This window comes from Camelus bactrianus, chromosome 3, assembly GCF_048773025.1.
Source record: "Camelus bactrianus isolate YW-2024 breed Bactrian camel chromosome 3, ASM4877302v1, whole genome shotgun sequence".
NCBI lineage: Eukaryota > Metazoa > Chordata > Mammalia > Artiodactyla > Camelidae > Camelus > Camelus bactrianus.
The window spans coordinates 45,326,990-45,348,286 of NC_133541.1; the positions used below are offsets into that span (position 1 = coordinate 45,326,990).

Consider the following 21,297-nt stretch of genomic DNA (forward strand, 5'->3'; position numbering starts at 1 on the left):
ATACGTTTTCTACACAAAACATTTTATTCTTTCAATGAGACTGGATGTGAATTTGATATGGTGAAATATTTACTAATCTTTTAAAGGACTATTGTAGGATATCTTAAGGTGCAAAGGCTCAAAGCATAAAGGAAAAGACTGGTAAGTTAAAATTTATTAAATGGAAATTTTAAAACTATTAAAAAGTAAAAACAAAAGCCAGAAAGTGGGAGAAGAATTTGCAACACATATAACTGAGACATAATGAATATCTAGAATATTGAAAGATCTCTCACAAATCTATAAGGGACAGGCCAAAAAAAAAAAAAAAAAGGAAAATGGCATAAATAGGAAAGTCACAAGAGGAAAAAAGCTAATGACCAATAAATGAAAAATGATATGTTCAGTCTTGCTAGGAATCATGGAAATGTAAATGTTTCTCTTTCATCAGAGTGGCAAAAATGTTAAAATTTGAAAATATCAAGTGTTTGGGAGGATTGGGGAAACTGGACATCTGATATACCACTGATGGGAGTGTAAATTAAGGGCAAACATCACAAAGAAGAATTTGGCAATATCTAATAAAGAGGAATATGCGCATAGCAGTCTTTGACTTGGCCATTTTACTTTTAAGTATATAATCTTAAGAAATTCTTGCACTTGAGAATCCACATTAATAATCACGGCAACACTATTTGTAGCAGTGAATAATGGAAACAACCTAAATGATTATCAATTGGGAAAAAAGTAAGTTGTAATCTATTCCCACAATGGAATAATATATGGCAGTTAAATGACAGACTACATCTACACATGTCAATGTGGATAAATTACATATTAAGTTGAAATGCTCTAATAGGATATATTATGATTCAAACTGGGTACGATGTATAAAATTTAACATGATACTGGGATAGGAAATGTATAATTTATAAAATTTTAAAATTATGATTATTTTTAACATCAAATATATATATCAAACTTACCAAAGTATGCAGAGGAAGAACGTACAGTACCTTGAAGGTCAGTTACCTAGGGGAGAAAGAGGAGAGGATGGGATTAAGGAAGAGCACAAAGTGGTCATCAACAAAATCTGTAAAATTTTCTTTGAAAAACAAAACAACATAAATTATTATCATAAAATGTTAACATCTACCAATTCAGGGTATTGAGTGTACATAGGTAACTATTATTTTAATCTCTGTATAGTTGGTATAATTTACAGTTTTACAAAAAGGCGAAAAAAGAAAGATTACTGTGATTTGTTATTACAATTCATCTGGCAATTTCAAAAAGAGTTAAAATTTGCAATTACCAATACACTGGTACACTACAGGTGAGCAAAGCAAATTAAAATTCATGTATTAAATTTTACCTTACAATTTTAGTCTTTATACCCAAAATTTTTACCTTAGATAGTGGCAAAAAATAATTTCATTTTAACCTCTTTCCTTATTTACTTTCTTATTAAGACTATGAGATCAAAAGCAGGAATTTTTTTAAAACTTGAGAAGGAAAGTGTGGGTATAATCAATGGTTTATAACTTTACTATACAAATATCTAATATTCAAAAAGGAGGAGAAGATGCAAAGAGTATCACTGAGCTAACAGCAAAGACCCTGATATGCCAATAACAAATGCCTACTCTTCAGCATTGTGCAAAAGGCAAAGAAGTATAAAAATATAAGGCAATGTTCCTTTCCTCAATAAGGTTACAGAAAAATTGCAATAAGTTACATAACTTAGTGACATATTTTGTAAGTGCTATGGGCTTCAAATAAGGGAACTCAGTGAAGTCTAAATAATGATTTTTCAGACATCCATGTTGCCAAATCTTGTCAATTTTGTAGTTCTTTCTTGAACTCCCAACAACATCCACCTCAGTTGATCACTCTCAAATTCTGGAAATGCTGAATGTTCCTCCCTCAGGATCTTGACACTATACTTTTCTAGCTTTCCTCCTCCCCTAATGGTCCTTCCTCCTCTATTCAGTCACTAAATATTTAAATGCCCATTCCTGATACCCATTCTATTCTCTGTCAACTAATTTTTCCTTTGATTAATGCACCCTTTTTCCACAGCTTTAAAAATCATCTATATGTCAACGGCTCCTCCATCTAAATATCTATTCCATTGTATCTGATGGGCAATACAAACTTCATGTGACATAAACAGAATTCAGCTTATTTCTCTGTCTTTTCTATCTACTAAATAGAACTACAATTCACTAACTCCTTAGCCAGTGTGCCCTCTTCAGTCTACTTTTCAGTTTTCTTAATATTTTCATAACGTGTCAAGTTTTCAGCTGTACTTAGCAGGAGGAATAGAGAGAAGTGTGTCTATTCCATCTTAATCAGAAACTAGAATTCTTCTCTGCTATGGTCTAAATATTTGTGTCCTCCTAAAATTCATATGTTGAAATACTAATGCCCAGTGTGATAGTATTAGGAGATGGGGCTTTCAGGAGGTGCTTAGGTCATGAGGGTGGAACCCTTGTAAATAGGATTAGTGTTCTTATAAAAGAGAGCACACAGAGATCCCTCATCCCTTCCACCATGTGAGGACATATGGAGAAGTCACTGTGAACCAGGAAGAAGGCCCTCACTTGATCATGCTGGCATCTTGATCTCAAGACTTCCAGCCTTTAGGACTGAGAATAAATGTCTATCATTTGCAAGTTACCTAGTTTGTGATATTTTCTTATAGCAGTCCAAACAAACTAAGACACTCTTTCTCCTTTATTTTAAAAATATTTTCAAGATACTTCTTCTCTATTATGAAGTGTCTCTTAAGTTTTTTTCACCAGTATAATTTTTAATTGGAATGAATGTCTTCTATTTACTGATTTGGGGACAGTCTTTATATATCTCAGATTTGACTTCTTTGTTGGATACAGATACTGTAAATAATTTCTCCCATTCTTTGGGCTGCCTTCTAACGCTCTCTAAAGGTGTTTTCCTTTGCTATAGACAGAAATTCCTAATTTTAACATAGTCAATTTTAACTCTTTGTTCTTTTATGTTTTAGACTCTTTGTATTCTCTTAAAGAAATTTTTTGCCTACTTCCTATAATTTTTTCTTACAAAAAAAGCAAAAAACATTGGCTTCTTTATTTTTTTTAATATATATTTTTATTGAAGTATAGTCAGTTTACAATGTTGTCAATTTCTGGTGTACAGCACAATGCTTCAGTCATACATGAACCTACATATATTCATTTTCATATTCTTTTTCACCATAGGTTACTACAAGATATTGAATATAGTTCCCTGTGCTATATACAGTATGAACTTGATGTTTATCTATTTTATATATATTAATATCTGCAAATCTCAAACTCCCAATTTATCCCTTCCTATCCCCTTCCCCACCCCCAGTAACCATAAGTTTGTTTTCTATGTCCATGAGTCTGTTTCTGTTTTGTAAATAAGTTATTTTGTCCTTTTTTTTTTTTTTAAGATTCCACATTTAAGTGGTATCATATGCTATTTTTCTGGTTCAATAATTTTCTTTTGTATTAGCTTAATTTTTTTTTAGTTTTTGTGACTATTATATGCTTTTGATTTGTGGTTACCTTGTTTTTCAAGTGTGTTAACCCCTTACTATATCTGTTTGCTTTAGACTGGTAGTCATGTAGGCTCCAATACATCCTAAAAAAATGGGGGGAAAAAAGGGGAAAAAAAGAAAAAAAAAGGAAAAAAGAAAAGGGAAAAAAAATCTATTTTCTTGCTCCCCTCTCCCACCTTTAATGATTTTGATGTCTTTTTTTTTTTTTCACATCTTCATGTTTATTCTATTGCAATTCCCTGTAGTTATCACATTTCTAATGATGGTTTTCTCATTTCTATAGTTTCCTGCTTTTTTCTATTTAGAGTAGACTTTTCAATATTTCTTTTAGCATAGGTTTAGTATTGCTGAACTCTTAGTTTCTGCTTGTCTGTGAAATTCTTTATCTCTCCTTCTACTCTAAAGGATAGTCTTGCTGGATAGATTATCCTAGGTTGCAGCCTTTTCTCATTTAGGACTTTGAATATATCTTGCCACTCCCTTCTGGCCAGCAGTGTTTGTGTAGAAAAATCAGCTGAAAGCCTTACAGGGGTTCCCTTGCAATTAACTGTTTTTCTCTTGCTGCCTTTAGAATCCCTTCTTTATCTTTAACCATGGTCATCTTAATTATAATATGTCTTGGTGTAGGTCTGCTGGGTTCTTCTTGTTTGGGACCCTCTGTGCCTCCTGTACTTGGATAACTGCTTTCTTCTTTAGGTTTGGAAAGTTTTTAGTCATGATTTCTTCAAATACCTTTTCAATCTCCTTTTCTCTTTCTTCTCCTCTGGGACCCCTATTATGTGTAGGTTGGCATGCTTTATATTATCCCATAGGTCCCTTATATTGCTCTCATTGGTTTTTACTTGCTTTTCTGTCAGCAGTTTTGATTGGGTGACTTCTGTTATCCTGTCTTTTAAGTCACTTAATCATTCCTCTACATTATCTCCTCTGCTTCTGACTGCCTTTAGCTCGGCTCTTATCTCAGTCACTGAGTTTTGTTTTTAACTGGCTTTTCTTTATACTTTCAATTTCTTTTTTAAAGTATTCTCTATCTCTATTGATAGTCTCTTGTAGTTCCTTCAGTGCATTGATCATTCCCTTCTTGAAGTCATGATCTAGTAGATTATTGAGGTCTATTTCAATAACTGCTCTTTCAGGGGATTTCTTTTATTTTTTTAATTGGGAGTGGTTCCTCTGCTTCTTCACTTACTTATATTTTCTCACTGTATGGATTTAGGAGTGTCAGTTTTCTACTGTTGTCTTGAAAGTCTGTTTTATCTGTGTTTATTTAAAATGGGAGCATTCCTGTGTAGACTGTGTGCATCTGATAGTTTTGTTGTGATGACTGTTCTTAGTATGGATGGTTGTCTTCCTTCCGTGTGTGCTGGCTGTTATCCCTTTGACTGGGGAATGTGGTTGGCGTTGTCTCATTCAGAGCATGCTCTGATTGTTGTTATTGAGCAGGGCTTCCTTTTTTGTTCTGTGGTTGTCACAGCCTTGAAAGGGGCCTGGTCTGCTCCCCTGTTGCTGGAACAGAGGCTTCTAGACCCGTTTCTGAGCTACGATGTATAGTAGGCAGGGCTGGAGTGCTTCAGCTGGGAAGAAGAGTAGGCAGGAGTTGTCCACTGGGAAGTGCCCTATGTGGTGTTGTCTGTCACTTGTTATGTGGCTTACAGAATACTCTTTGTTGATGCTGCCTTTGTCCCAGCCTTAGCTGTGGGAATGTTGGCCACCCACTCTGGTGTCCCCCAGGTTCTGGGCCCCAGGAACCACCTGGGCAGATCTACCAAAGTCAGGCACTAGGGCCCGCCATAGTGAGTGTGCAGTTACAAGCCTCAGTCCGTGGTGCGCCACTGGGTTAGTGCAGACCTCAGCCCCACCTCCATGTACTGTAAGTTTCACCTGCCTGTTGTAAATACCCGTACTGGCCCAACTGTGCACCAGAACTCCACTCCCTGCCTGTGAGCAGAGGCGTGGGTCCACAAAGGGTCCAGAGAGAGCAAATCCACCCTCTCTGCCTAGGCTGTAAACATATCTCAGTCCTGCCTGTGAAGTTGCAGGGCTGCTGGATATAGATTCAGCTTTCAACTCTGCCTCAGCGATGGCTATGACCAAGCCCCACCTCTCTTCTCACAAGAACACACCAACGATGGAGCCAAGCAGAGAAAGCAGCTATGGCGTGACTGCATTGCACCCCTTCCCCACACATACAACGACAGTGGTGCTTTTTTATGGGGGTCCCAGGCTGTTCTGCTCCGCACACACCCCCTGCCAGAGCTCACACTGTCCTCCAGTCCCCTGTGCAGTGGGCTCCAGCCCTCTGCCTGGGCTCCTCACCAATCTCCAGCAGTCAGTCCTGGCTCATCCCTGCTAGCTCATGTCTGGGACTGGGGATCGCAGGGTCCCTCCATGCCAGTTTGTTTTAGTTCTGTCTATCAAGCAGCTGCCACTTTCTCCTCCAAGCTTCAGAAGCTCCGCTGCTGTCCCTGCTGACCTCCTGGCTTGAGAGGGGACATCCTAGCACGAGGATGCCTTTCTTCCTATGCCGCTCCCTCCCTGCGGGACCAGTTCTGCACTGATTTTTTCTTTTTTCTTCTTTTCTTCTTTCTCCATGATGTTCTCTAGTTCTACTAAACTGTTTCATGGTGTAATTTCAGCTTTATCTATCCTGCACAGTATTCAGTGCACATGTTTTTATGAGGCTTTCTATTGTACTGCAGAAAAATTTTCAGCTATTACCTATTCAAATACTACTTATCCATCATTCCCTCTGTTCTTTTCATCAGGAACTTCTATGTTGGTGAAGTTCCTCAATTTGTCCTCTGCATCTTTTATCTGCTCTTATAATTTTTATCTCTTTATATTTCTGGGTGAATTCTTCAAATTATCTTTTAATTCTTTAACTGAGTCTTTTACTATCCAGTCAAGAGTTTATCCTACTTGTAAAATTTGTATTTAAATTATTATATTTAAGCAGATATGGGATTTGTAATTAATTCCTTTTCATAACCAAATGTTACTTCACTTGTTCCTATTTTTGTGTTACAGTGCCTACCCCTTTTTAAAAGGAAATTAATTTTTCCAACAACCCCAAAATATGCATTTTAAAGTCTTTGTCAGACTATTTCATAAAATAATTTCATCCTAAGTGAGAGTTTCACTTGATGATTTTATTGACTATTGCTACCAGCTTGAATGTCTTCAGTTTCAAGTAACATAAAAAACCTGTCACAACTGACTTAAACCAGAAGGAAAATTTATTATCTTGTATATCATGTTCCCCAGTACAGTAGCTCTAGGGCCAATTAATTCCCTGGCTCAATAGCATTATCAGAATTTGTTCTCTTTTTTGAGACTCTGCCATACTAAATATGCCAGATTTGTCCATAGCAATCTCTTTATGGTTAAAGAGTTCCAGATGTTCCATGCAGTCCCAATTACATCCACTAGAATAAGAGAAGCCATCTCTTCCTATATATTATTTTAATCAGTAAGAAAAGTCTTCCCCTAAAGTTCCTCAGTAGACACATATATATTAAGTCAATATTGCAGCAAATGTATTCCTAAATAAATCACTAAGAAGGGAATTCACACAAACCACGTTTGGTTTAGTTAAATGCGTGGTTGTGTAGAGAAGAGTGGATTACCCAAACAAAATTTAGTTCTGTTAGAAATCAGGAAAAGCAGAGGCAAAAACAAAATCTGCTGCACCTTGGCTATCTTTGATTAATTTTCTTTACTTATTTAACATTTCTATTTGTGTGATCATTTTCCTAGGAAAAGTATTTTGTGCTTTATGTTATGGTTTGTCATTTTTATTCTCCTTCTCCCCCTATGTTTTGACTCCTTTTCCTTGCTTTAGTCTATCCCATCCTCAAACCCATAACCAGTTAGGATGTTTTAACATTCGCATGATAAAATTATATGTGACTATATAATAAGATAATCTAAAAGTAAATGGCTTAAAACAACAAATAGTTATTTTCTCACAGTTTCAGTGCGTCATTTACCGAGAAACAGCTTAGCTGGGCAGTTCTGGCTCAGTCTCCCATGTGGTTGCAGTCAAGATTCTGGTCCGGGCCACAGTTATCTGAAGGCTGAAGGTGACTCGCTCACACAGCTGACCAAGTGCTGCTGGCTGTTGGTAGATCTCAGTTCCTCCTGATGTGGCCATCAACTCAAGCTGTTCGAGTGTTCTCATGACATGGTGTCAGGCTTCTCCCAGAGCCAAAAGTCCTAGTGAGATCAAGATGGAAGAGGCCATGTCTTCTATGATCTTACTTTCAAAGCTTCACACTGTCACTTTCACCAATGCTATTGGTCACAGAGATTAATGCAGACATAATCTGTGTACGTGGGGCTACTCAAGGATGTGAGTACCACAGCACGTTATAAGCCATAGTAGTAGTTGTTTTTGTTTTAAACCTCCTTTCACAAGGTTTTGGGTGTGAAAAGACTCACTCAAGCCCTTAGCTTCAGTGACCTTGATTCTACTTCTCTTTCTCATCTGGAAAAGTTTTAATATTCATTACCAGGAAAGAACCAAATTCTCACAGTAAGTACTTCTAAATCCAGAGGCATATATGACTGTGGCATCACTTCCACTCACAACTTTCTCTTTCTGATTTCTGATCCACTAATATACCTAGTTCTTAAGTCTTTCTATATATTTCTCCTCATCTTTGCTCTTTGAAATTTTACCTGTACATGTCAAATCTTAAAAGAGTACACTAATGTGAGAACTCATCGTATCACTTTGAAGTCTTTTTTTTTAGCTTTTTATTTTAACGTAATTTTAAAGCTGCAAAAGTAGTGTTTCCATTTGTCCATCATGTGGCTTCCCGAATATAAACATCTTACATAACTGCATTAAAACTATTAAATCCAGTAAACCAACATTGGTACAATACTATTAACTAAATTGTAGACCCTATTCAAATTTCAGTAGTTTTTCCAATATTGGTTTTTCTTATCCAATATTTGTAAATCCTACCTAATATTTGTAAATTCTATATCTGATAAAGGACTTGTATTCAGAATGCACAAAAGCTTTCAAAACTCAATGACAGGCAATCCAATTTTTAAGTGGGCAAAAAAATTTCCATTTGCGTTATAGGCTTTTTCTATCCTTTTATGTTTAACCTTTCTGAATAATTTTGTTTTGGGTATATCTCCTGCATAAGGTAATTGGGTTTTGGTATGCGAGTTAAGAGGATTCTCATTGATATAATTAAAATGTTTGGTCTCATCTGTTGGTATATATATTAGGAGAGGCAGTCCTCCTTGGGCCAAGAGCATACTTGCATGCTTTTGCTAAGTGCAAAACTACAGGGTTTACCCATATTCTAATATTGAGCACTTTCTGGAACTAGTCACATAGACAACTAAATATGTCAAGGTAACCACAGCATGACTAACCTAAGTATTTGCTCCCGCTAAGGAGGACTGGCTTGTTTGCTGCTTGCTACAGAGGTTGCTAAGTACTCTTTGGTCCTGGCTTCCTTAGCTATGGCAAAACCCATTGCATGTGTAGCACCCACCTCATTGCTCAGTGTGACTTGGTACAGAGAAACCCAGCACAATGTTGATACTCCTGTTATTTGCAGTGCTATAATAAAGTGTTTCACATTAAAACATTAACTCACATACACTTTCAGTACTAGGATCTCTCCCCCTGCACACAGTTTCCACTATCATTAACATCTTATATTTGTGTTTTACACTTGCTACAACTGATGAACTAATACTGATACATTACTATTAACTAAAGTCCATAGTTTACATTAGGATTCATTCTTTGTACTGTAGAGTTCTATGGGTTTTGACAAATGCATAGTGTTATGTATTCACCATTACAGGATTATAAAGAATAGTTTCACTGCCCTAAATATTCACAATACTCTTATCTATTTACTCAATCTCTCCCTGCCCTCCCTGCTGCCAACCCCCTGAAGCCACCTTTGGCAACCATTGATCTTTAAAATGTCTCCATAGTTTTGCCTTTTCCAGAATGTCATACAGCTGGAATCACACAGTATGTGTAGCCTTTTCAGATTGGCTTCTTTCACTCAGGAATATGCATTTAAGTTTCCTCCATGCCTTTTTGTGGCTTAATAGCTCATTTCTTTTCATGATTGAATAATATTCCATTTTATGGATGTATATTTATCCATTCACTTATTAAAGAACATTTGGGTTGCTTCCAGCCTTTGGCAATTAGGAAAAAAGCTTGCTACACACATTTGTGTGCAGGATTTTGTATGGACATAAGTTTTCAACTCATTTGGGTAAATATCAAGGAGCATAATTGGTGGGCTGTATAGAAAAAGTATGCTTAGTACTGGAAGAAACTGCGAAATTGTTTTCCAAAGTGCTGTATCATTTTGCATTCCCACCAGCAATACATGAGCATTCCTGTTGCTCCACATCCTTGTCAGCATTTGATGTTGTCAATGTTTCGGATTTTGGCCATTATAATAGGTGTGTAGTGGTATCTCACTGTTGTTTAATTTACATTTCTATGAATGTGGAGATCATTGCATCTGCTTATTTGCCATCTGTACATTTTGTTTGGTGAGTTGTCTGTTTAGACATTTTGTGCATGTTAATTGGGATTTCTGTTATCTTACTGTTGAGTTTTAAGAGTTCTTTGTATATTTTGATGTGTTCTATGTTATCTTTTTCAGATACATGTTTTACAAATATTTTCTCCCAACCTGTGGCTTAGTTTTTCCATTGTAACAGTGCCTTTAACAGATCATTAGTTTTTAATTTTAATAAAGTCCAATTTATCAATTTTTTTCTTTCATGGATTGTGCTTTTGGGGTTTTATCTAAAAAAGTCTTCACCAAACACAAGGTCAAACTATATTTTCTCTTATGTTATTTTCTAGAAGTTTTATAGTTGTGCATTTTACATTTATGTCTCTGATCCATTTTGAGTTAATTTTTGTTAAAGATGTAATGTCAGAAAGGGAGAGTATGCTCAGTGGTAGAGTACCTGCTTAGCATGCACAAGGTCCTGGGTTCAATCCCCAGTACCTACATTAAGATAAATAAATTAATTCCCTTCCCCACCAAAAAAATGAAAATAAAATAAACTTTTAAAGATGTAATGTCAGTATGTTAGTGTCTATTTTTTTCTTTCTTTTTTTCATTTTTGCATGTCAAGGTATTGTTGTTCTAGCACCATCTGTTGAAAAAGTGTAAGCTTTCTCCACTGGATTGCCTTTGCTTCTTTATCAGAGATCAGCTGACCATATGTGTATGGTATAATTCTGAGCTCTATATTCTGTTCCAGTGATCTGCTTTTTCACCAATATCACAGTCTTGGTTACTGTAGCTTTATACTGAGTCTTAAGGTTGCTGTCAATCCTTCCACTTTGTTCTTCTTCTTTAATATTGTGGCAGCTATTGAGTCTTTTGCCTTTCCATATAGTTAAAATTAATTTGTTGATTTCCACAAAGTAGCTTGCTGGTATTTTGATTGGGGTTGCATTAAACCTATAAATCAATTTGGAAAGAAATAAGACTTAACAATATGGAGTTTTACTATCCATAAACATGGAATATCTTTCCATTTATTTAGATCTTCTTTGATTTCTTTTATAACTTTGGTAGGTTTCCTCATGTAAATCTTGTACATATTTTTTACTCTAATGTAATAATGTTTTGAGTTTCAGGTATATAGATAACAACTGACTTTCTTATGTTAACTTTGTATCCTGCAATCTTGCTATTGGTCTTTAGTTCTAAGAGATTTTTTTGTTGATTCTTGGGATGTTTTGTGCCTTATTGCATTAGGTAGAAATTCCAGTACAATGTTGATTAGCTGTAGTGAGAAGAGACATTCTTGTCTTGTTCCTAATCTTAGAGAGAAAGAATCTAGTTTCCATTAAGTATGTTAGCTCTTAGTTTTCTGTAGAATTTTTTAATAACAACATAAGGTTGTAGATGTTCTTTATCAAGCTAAGGAAGTTCCTTTCTATTCTTAGCTTGCTAAGAGTTTTCATCATGGATGGGTATCATATTTTGTCAAATAGCCTTTCTGTAATCCATGGGTATGATTTTTCTATTTTAGTTTGATGACGTGATAGATTAAATTCATTGATTTTTGAATGCTGAACCAGTCTTGCATAACTGGAATAAATACCATTTGGCCATGGTGCATAATTTTATTTGTTGAATTAAATTTGATTTTTTTGTTGAATTTGATTATTTTGTTGAGGATTTTTTAATCTATGTTCATGAAAGATATTTGTCTGTAGCTTTCCTTTTTTAAAATGTCTTTGTCTGATTTTGGTATTAGGGTAATGCTGGTTTCACAGAATGAGTTTTCTTCTATTTTTTGGAAGAGGTTATACAGAATTGGCATTATTTTCTTCTTGAATGTTTGGTAAAATTCACCAGGGAAACCATCTGGGCCTGATGTTATCTGTTGTGGCAGCTTATTATTCATTCAATTTCTTCAACAGATAAAAGTTTTTGGAGAGTAGTTATCTTTCCTTGTGTGAGTTTTGGTAGATTCTGTCTTTCAAAGAATTAGCCCATTTCATCCAAGTTATAAAATTTGTGGGCACAGAGTTACTTGTAATACTCCTTTATTACACTCTTAATGTTTCTGCCATCAGTATTGATGGCTCCTACATATAGGTCCTCAGAACTTGAAACATTTTCTCCAACAAACTCAAAGCCACAAAAGCTTCAAGGGCTCTAAGCTTAGATGGAATACAAGTTAAGACTAATTCTACTACAATTTAATTTGTTTATGATTGAGATCAAAAATGGACAAAAAATCTTGTTACATAAGAAGCCTGGGTTAACAAATTAAGAAGTAGGATGCAATCATCGTAGTTTTCTTTAAACTTTTATAGAAATTCTGTAGTAAAAAGATCCTAACCAATAAATTTATTTGAAATAAAGACTTGCTGAGTAAGTCATCAAGTTGTTTTTTGCCTTTACCTATTTATTTCTGTAATCTGCAACACAGAGAAGTTCATGGACAACAGTACTACCTGCTCTGTAGAATTCACGTCAGACTTCTCCCTTCTGCGGCAGCTTCAAGGAATAAAGTTGCTCATTCCTTTGACTCCCAACTGGAGTATTCCAGGAAGCTGATTTTATGTGTCATCTTCCCATAAAAAAACTTACATTTTCTAAAATATTGAACAGTATTTGTATTTTCTAAAAAAGGGACATGGTATACTTGGAATAGTATTTGTTTACTTTGGAAAAGATGAAGTATTGAAGGTAAGCAAGAAATGTGGATAATATACTACAGTAGAAAGCATTTCAAATACAAAAGTATGTACTAAATCCTCTTAGAAAATTATTAGTACAAAAAGGGTTTGGAATTCTCTAGTTTAGCTTGTATGTAGTTCTAGAATATCTTCATTCATCAACCTATGAAAAAGTCTGTTTAATCTACTAAAATATCAAGCCACATCACCAAAAAAGATAGAGATTTTAAAATGAGAATTTTATTTCCAGAACAGTCACAGAGGATTAACAAAATTTTATGAACACAATTTTGTTAGAAACAATTAACAGAATCAAGAATGGTTTAATACATAGTATCACCTGTAATATAATACACATTAAAATATAGTTTTCATGCTACCTTTATCCATTAGTTCTTTTATATTCCAATTTTTAACAAGTCAAGAAATATGGCAGGATACATGGAACAGATTTACTAAATAATTCTAAATTATACTCCCTTCTATGTGAGACACTAAGTCAATTTTTGAACATCTTGCAAGTTAAGTGGACTTTCCATTATAATTCTAAATTTAAAGGACGTAAGCACCAAATGGAAATCAAAATGTGTAAAAGAAATTCATGAATTTCAAAAGAGTAATGTTACATTAACAATATTATAAATTAACAAAGAATTTTCCATAGAAGTACACTTAAAGTTTTATAATGATTAATTCTAGAGTATTTTTTACTTGCATTCTTGTCCATCCAGTTGAAAACACCAAAGCACTGACTGAATGTGAAAGGACCATTTTTAAATGAATAGTAGACGGCAGCATGTGTTATTTTAAGCATAAAAGGAAGATGGCCTATGTGCTTTGATTTGCAAATAATGGTTTTTATTTTTTTGGTTCATGTTTCAGTTTATTTTGAATTTCATAATTTGCTCTTCACTTTTTGATTTTTTAAAAAATATGTAATGACATTTACATGGTTAAAATTTCAAAACCATATCATTTGATTTGCAAATAATGTTCTTTCTCCAAGTAGCCCTCAGTGTTTCCATTATCCTTGAATGACAAGATTCTTTAAGTACTGTGAAAAAAGACCATCCTTTTACTGATGGAAGGCTTCTAATCTTATTCGGGTTGGATCTTCTGGGTGTCTCAAGGCAATTCCATTACGCAGGAGCAGCTCAATATAAGGTGGCCAAAAAGAACCACTAATTTTGACATACGGGTCATGTGGAACATCAAATAATCTATTTAAAAGAATCTAGGAAAAAATATCATTCAAAATATACCTTACTTGGGAAAAAATTGATATAGCCATAATAAAACATTAAGTTTTTTACCAAAGAATGTTGGTCTCTTTTCTCTTTGAATTTTTTATCATTTCTATATACTCAATTATTGATTTTTTAATTGCAAATATTAGTAAATAGAAAAAGCTTTAAAATGAACCTCTGCATCTTAACTTTTAAAAACATTTCCTAAAAACTGGTTAAAAGGCATTTACAATTTTCCCACTTCTCTTTATGTTATGTTTATGTTTATGTTAGAATTTTGGTTATAACAATTTCTTAAAAATAAATATTAAAAATTAAATACTCAACAAAATACACATAGAGTTCAAAAACACAGCATGCATGTCTTAATGTTTGGGGGAAAGAAATCACCAACCCTTCCCCCCACCTCTCACATCAAAAAAAACCACTGATTCATCCCATAAATCCTCAAAACAATAATTCTATCATCATCATTTCCTTCAAATTCATCTTAAATATTTGATTTTTTCACTGAGGATACTGAGGGGTTATAACCACAAACTGAGAAGTTTTGAGTATTTGTATAAATTATATAAGACTAACACTTCCCAAAGGGCATTCCATGGAATTGGTCTCCATGAGAATTCTCTTAGTCTTGAGAAACAGGGTTCTGTGGTTAAACAAGCTGAGGAAAGATTGCTAATGTGCACTGAGAATCACCCGTCTTTCTCAGATCCACTGGCATTATAGAAGTTTTTCCAAGAGGACATATTTAAATTCTCTGGACACTGACGTTCTATGAAACATACTTAAAAATACTAAATGTATATCAATTATTACTCTACCTCTTCAGTTCCCACACAGTGCCTTCATAATTTACAAAGCCAGAATTCAAAAGAGTTAAAAGATTCCTCCAAGGGCACATAATTAATAGCAGATTATGGATTAGACTCTGTATCTCTGTATTGCCAGGCCAAAGCTTTAACTTAAAGATATTATTTTAAGAAACACAGAAAAGGAAAAGTACAATTTATACAAATATAAAATGCCACAGAAAATTAAATGGTAAACCAACTATAAAGCTCTCATCTCAATGACATTTCATAATAATATCAATATCTCAATTCTTGAAATAAAATTTCATCTGTCATTAACTTTAGCTATTTCAACTACCACATCCTGGATAAAAAAAGCTTTTGGTCTCATTTCTATTAGGTATGGCAATAAGAGAATTAAATATTAGTCCTATTTTAGAGCAATTGATTATTTTAACACAATTTAAAATCTTTCTTACTTTTCATGTCTATCTTCAATTATTTTAATCAAAATTCTAGTAGATGCCAGAAACAATAAAATGCTAAAAATTCTACTTTAAGATGAACATGTATATTGTTTCATTCTTCACTGACTGCAGTTTAAATTTTTCCTTCTATCATTGATAATATAATCCTTAGAGACAAAAGTGGTTTCTAAGTTTTATATAGTATCCCATAGTACACTACTGAAAAATCACACATGTACTTTCCAGTTAATAACTGTCAATATTTGCCACATATATGACAATCTTTATTAAAAAGTTAAGTCATCCATGAGAAATAGTAGTATTTTTAGTTTCAGTATAAAATGGAGCAAATAGAAATATGTTAAAAGATTCTAACCACAAATCTAATAAATATTTGCATTCTGCTTTCAAAGCAATAATATTTTATATTAAGATATCCTGAAGCATCAAAACCACTTAGCTGGAAAAACTAGAAACTTTGGCATCCAATTTAGTTATAATAAAACAAGTTTTCTAAAACTACTTTCTTCTAAACTTACCAGTGATTTTTAAAAGCTACAATAGTCATTAAATAGCTCTTCACAGACTATTTACCTTCCTGTCTGTCTAATTTGCAATAGATTGTCATATCAAGATATTCTAAAATATTTAATATATTTAATAATTTGGCTGAAGTTCAAAACTTTTTTTTAAAAAGGTCCAAGATATTGGTAAAAAAAGTAAATGTGAAGTAGAAATTGGAATTACTCAGTCCTAACATTATGAAAAAAAGGAGGTGGTGTTAATTTATGGAAAACTTGTGCACAAATGTCTGCAACTTTGTGGAAAGAATCCTTAAATTAACTTATGTATTTTAGATAGAATACAGAGTTGCCAACTAAAGATTACATCAATGTAAAACCATAGGGCTTCACTGTGTAGATAATAAATAACATTATTAAAATGTTCTTAAAGTAATAATCTTGATAATATGATTAAGGGCAAGAGTCAATTTCATCTTCTTTTAAAAAATAATATTCTTTCTAGTATTTTATAGAAAATAGAAACTAATTTTACTCTAAAGACAAATAAATATACACATATTTAATAAAAATTGGTGTATACCTTAAGAACTAAAGCCACATTTTTTCATTTTCAAGCCTACATATAACTGCTCACAAATCACTAATTAAGAGACATCTTAAAGACAAAACAACCACACAAAACGCTTACCTCCAAAATTTCATGCAGTGTTATCAGCTGTGCAGTTGACTCTTGAATGTTTTTCTTTGAGAGAAGTATGAATAACAAAGAATTAACATTTTGATTCAGCCAATGGCAGAATACTAGACTGTATTCATTTAAAAAATTTTAAATTAATATTTCTCAATCACAATGATACAAGTTATATTAAAACCAGACATTTATAATTATATGATTTAAGAATTCTGAAAAAAGCAACCTGCTTATACTAAATAGTAAGGTTCATAAAAATATAGTTGAAACAACCTCTAAGACAAGGAAATCTTTTGCAATTACCAGAAGACACAATTCAGGCTGTCTATCTATAAACATATAATGGATAAATTATATTATAAGTATTATAACACACCTGAAAGAAACTGTTTGAACCCTCTGAATCAAAATATCTCAATCAAATGACATTCCAGGCTAAATTTACATAGCTTCAGGACAGGAAACTTGCTTCCCAGGGAGGCTTGTTCATCTTTCTATAGTTTTTGACAGTTCCTAATGTTAACTCAACTCAGTAGTTATTTTTTCCTTGGAATGACAGAGAATAAATCTCATTCCAGTTCTATCCAAGAGTTCCTCAAATATTTGAGGACAGCTATTATGAACTCCATGTCTTCTCCATATTAGTCTTCAGGAGTTTCTTCAATTATTTTTCATAGACTTGCAGCTCCTCAATATCATGGTTGTTCTCTGAATGTGCTCTCATTTGCCTTTTTAAAAACATCCAGTCTCCACAATGGTATAGGTATGATTTGAAAATCAAAGATGAAAAGAAAAGACTCATTTCCATACCTGTAGATGTTGGAATTCTATTCATTAAGTTTGAGATTGCATTAGCTTCTGGACATCTATTTCACCCTGCCGACCTTTATCTAAGAACACCATCAGCTAAAATGCTGAAGTCTCTTTCATTATATTTAGCTAAGATATGTCTCCTTCATTACTGAACATTTTAAACCCAAGAAAGATATTCTATTCTCCACTAAGTATCATCCAATTTTATTTGGGCCATCCTCTTTTATTTTGGCCAGTTGAAAAACAGTCTTTAATTCTGTCATCCAATAACTTTACTATCTAGTCCTCTTAGTTTCACATCATTTGTAAACTTTAATGACCATGTCTTCTACCTCTTTATCCAAATTACTGTTGAAAATGTTCACTAGGACAAGTTTCTAAGGGAAACTGCTAGAAATCTCCCAGGATAATAATAAACCTAATCATTAACTTTTAAGTTCAGACAATTATTCAATTAACTGCAAAGTCTCCAAGTATGGGGACATCTAGTACTTTCCTGACAAAAGTCAAAGACTGCCATGGAGTCCTTATCAGGTCTTATGGAAATACAAACACATTAAAGAAATAGTTAAAAAAACAAAACAAAAGAAAAAAAAAAACAAAACTGCGATTCCTGAGTAAAGACAGTAAAGCTGGATCTCAAAATCTGTCCCCTAATACCATACTAAATGAAAAAATGGCAAAAAGCAGCATATCATTCACTAGTAATGAAAGTAAACACAATTATAGAACTGATAAAGAAATAAGAAGCAGCTAGGCACAAATGAAAATATAAAGCTTTGAGACAATCCAAGAAAATCCAGAGGAAAAATATAATGAAAGCAGACAAAGAAAAAATGTTTCAACATAAGAATATGATATAATAAAATATAATTTCCATGAAATGATTTCTAAATCTGCCCCTGGAAACAGTGTCATCTTCAAAGCAAAACTGATATTGAATGATCAACACTGTGACATATCCCTGTTAAGTTACTGAAGTTCAAAGATAAAGAACTCTTCAGGCATATAGTCAGAAGCAACAAGACATCTACAGGCTGCCCTCAGACGTCTACAGAGAACATTCCATCCCAGAAGAATGGAGAAATCCCCCACCAAGTCTTGAGATTTTTAAAAAATATGCCAAAGATATCCTTTGTGTCTATTCCATTTCTACAAGTTCCATTTATTTATACCATATACTGGTTTTATTTTTTAATTAATTACTTATTTTAATTGAAGTATAAGCAGTTTACAATGTTGTGCATTTACTGTTTTTAAAAAAGGAATTAAAGTGTTGTTCCCAATCTTCTGAAACTCAATGAAATATCTATTTGCTTTTGTGGAAAAGGTTTATTCCATCATAACTACTATTAAAATAGCTAGTAACTTACCCTAATTAACAGATACCTTCTGATTTTAAAAGTTACATGTTTTTTATGGAAAATTTGGAACATAAGTAAAAATGAAAACAAAAACAAATCTCACCTACAATTCTAGCCCCAGACACAAGCATTATTACATTTTTTGGTACAAATTAGACTCATACAATTCAATCATCTGAGTTTTTCCCATCTAACAATAATCTGTGAGCATTTTATAAACTCCTTTGATAGTGCTCAATACCTTATTTTTAAAAGCTGCATTTTTCCCATCATATGGATACAATGTAAAAAAAGTATTTAGTCCTATTTTATTGAGTAACTAGGTTGCTTCTAATTTTTCAACAAATACAATAATGCGATTGATGATTGAATATTTCTGTACATTGAATATTTCTGTACATGTATCCATGTGTATATATCTTTGAAATGTATAATGTACAAAAATATATCAGAAAATTTATACTTGAACCTATCTGAAACAATTTCATATAAGAATATCTACATTAATGTCTTCTTTGAAACTTACCTTTTTCTTTTTAACATTTCTATCAGGCAGAGGAAAATGGTCTTCTAGAAACTCGCCCAAGGTAACTAAGATTTTTTCCTTATATTCCTTTATGTCACGCATTTTAGTTTTCAGCTGATTAAAGATTCTAACAGATTTCAAAATAAATTAAGAGAAATATTTCACTGATAAAATACAAAAGTATATGCAACTGGTTACTCATAAAGTTGATCAAAAAATTTTTTTAAAACTTCAAAATATTTTTTCAAACTTCAGTTTTTTCCCCAAAACTTTCAAATCAAATAACTGGCTTTTTTTTAATTGCAGTATAGTTGACTTACAATGTTATGTTAATTTCAGGTGTACAGCAAGGTGATTCAGTTACACGTATATATATATTTTTTCAGATTCTTTTCCATTATAGGTTATTACAAGATATTGAATATACAGTTCCCTGTGCTATACAGTGGGTCCTATTGTTTACCTATTTGATATATAGTACTGTGTATATGTTAATCCCAAACTCCTAATTTATCCCTCCTTTCCTTCCCTTTCCCTTCTGGTAATAATCATAGTTTGTTTTCTATGTCTATGAGTCTATTTCCAGTTTGTAAATAAGTTCATTTACATCATTTTTTTGAGAGAAATATTCTCTACTTCATGTGTAGGAAAACTAAAATTCAAATTACTCAAAGAATTATTAAAAGATTACATAATCTAACAATTAGCAAAAGTTAGAGTAAGACTCACAATTTCTGGTAAAATTTACCTTTTTTTTCATCTACATATTTCATGTAACTTTAAAAAGGAAATAATTTCTCCTAATTTAAAAACCTAGAACACAAAATCAATACCTTGATTCAGAAAATGTCACAACCGGATGTTTCAATTCATTGTGTAGTACACTAAGAGATTCCAGTATCTGTTGCTGTTCATCCAACCATTTTTGCTCCCTTTAAAACATGGAAAAACAAAATAAACAATAGTCAAATAAAATATTAATACCAAGTCAATATGTATCAATGATTAACGGTACTTTTAAATATACCTTTCCAAATCTTCCTTTAACTTTTCATTCCTTGACTGAATAGTAGATAGTACCAATTCAAGGTCACCTCTCAATTTTTGGAACTAGAATGAAATAATTAAAATTAATTGCTTAGTCTTTAATCCTATAAAAAATTATATTTCTGAACGATGGTGAAATTTACATATTGGTCTAGAATATATATTCAGAAATCAATAGCAAAAAAGCCCAGGAGAAAGTCTTTGAAAGGGAAATACACAGCAGGTACTAAGTTCTTTGTAATATTTCACTGTTAAATTAAAAAATATAAGGAGTTTGAGCAATAAATTTTAATTTCATACTGAAAGGCAATTTAGTGGTGAATTTTGAGTAAAAAGGAAGATGAGGTCTTTTTTCTAAGGAGACTATACAAAAGAGACACAAATTAATATCACTTAGTCAACATTTATTGATCAGTTTTTGACCACCAGGCATCGTTGAAGGAGTCAGGGATGTAATGGTGAACAGAACAAAGAGAGGAATCCAGACAAACAAATTTGTAAGTCCAGGGAGGGATAAGTACCATGAAGTAAAAATAAGTCAAAACAAGAGTATAGAAATGAGGAGCAGGGATGGCTTTTTTAGGTAGGATGATATGAAAAGACCTCTCTAATCAGTTAACAGTTTAGTAGCAGAGAGAGAAGGCAAATGTAACCTATGTCACTATCTAGCAAAAGAATGTCCTAGGCAAAGGGAACTGTAAGTATAAAGGCCCTGAGGCAGGAGTATGCTGAAGGTATCTGAGGAACACAAAAGAAGGCTGTGTGGCTATAGGGGGTTAACAATAAGCTCTAGATTTTAAGAATCCTTTAGTTTCTAGAATACATTAGCTAGTTCCATTCTCCTGATGTTTAAGGGTTTCCATTAGCTTTTTATAAATCTAAATCAGTGGTAATATAAGGCTGTATATTATAAACCTTAGAGTCACTATGAAAAAAGAGATATAACTAATAAGCTAATAATGTAAATAATGTGCTTATTTTTAAAAATACACAATCCAAGAAAGTAAGAAGACAGGCAAACAGGAACAGAGAAAAGGTAGGACAAATAGGAAAGAAAAAT

General features: G+C 33.1%; 1 protein-coding gene across 3 annotated transcripts in view; it reads right to left on the reverse strand.

Moving 5' to 3' along the window:
• Positions 1-12,984: 12,984 nt before the first annotated feature.
• The window catches only part of CENPK (centromere protein K), a 31,305-nt gene continuing 22,992 nt past the window's right edge, over positions 12,985-21,297 (reverse strand). For all 3 annotated transcript variants that reach the window (XM_045512416.2, XM_074359057.1, XM_010949378.3), the window contains exons 6-10: positions 20,218-20,300; positions 20,024-20,122; positions 19,191-19,317; positions 16,485-16,538; positions 12,985-13,998 (exon numbers count right to left, since the gene is read on the reverse strand). In XM_045512416.2, coding sequence (XP_045368372.1) covers positions 13,840-13,998; positions 16,485-16,538; positions 19,191-19,317; positions 20,024-20,122; positions 20,218-20,300 — 522 coding nt within the window. In that variant the 3' untranslated portion in view covers positions 12,985-13,839. The remainder of the gene's footprint in view (positions 13,999-16,484; positions 16,539-19,190; positions 19,318-20,023; positions 20,123-20,217; positions 20,301-21,297) is intronic.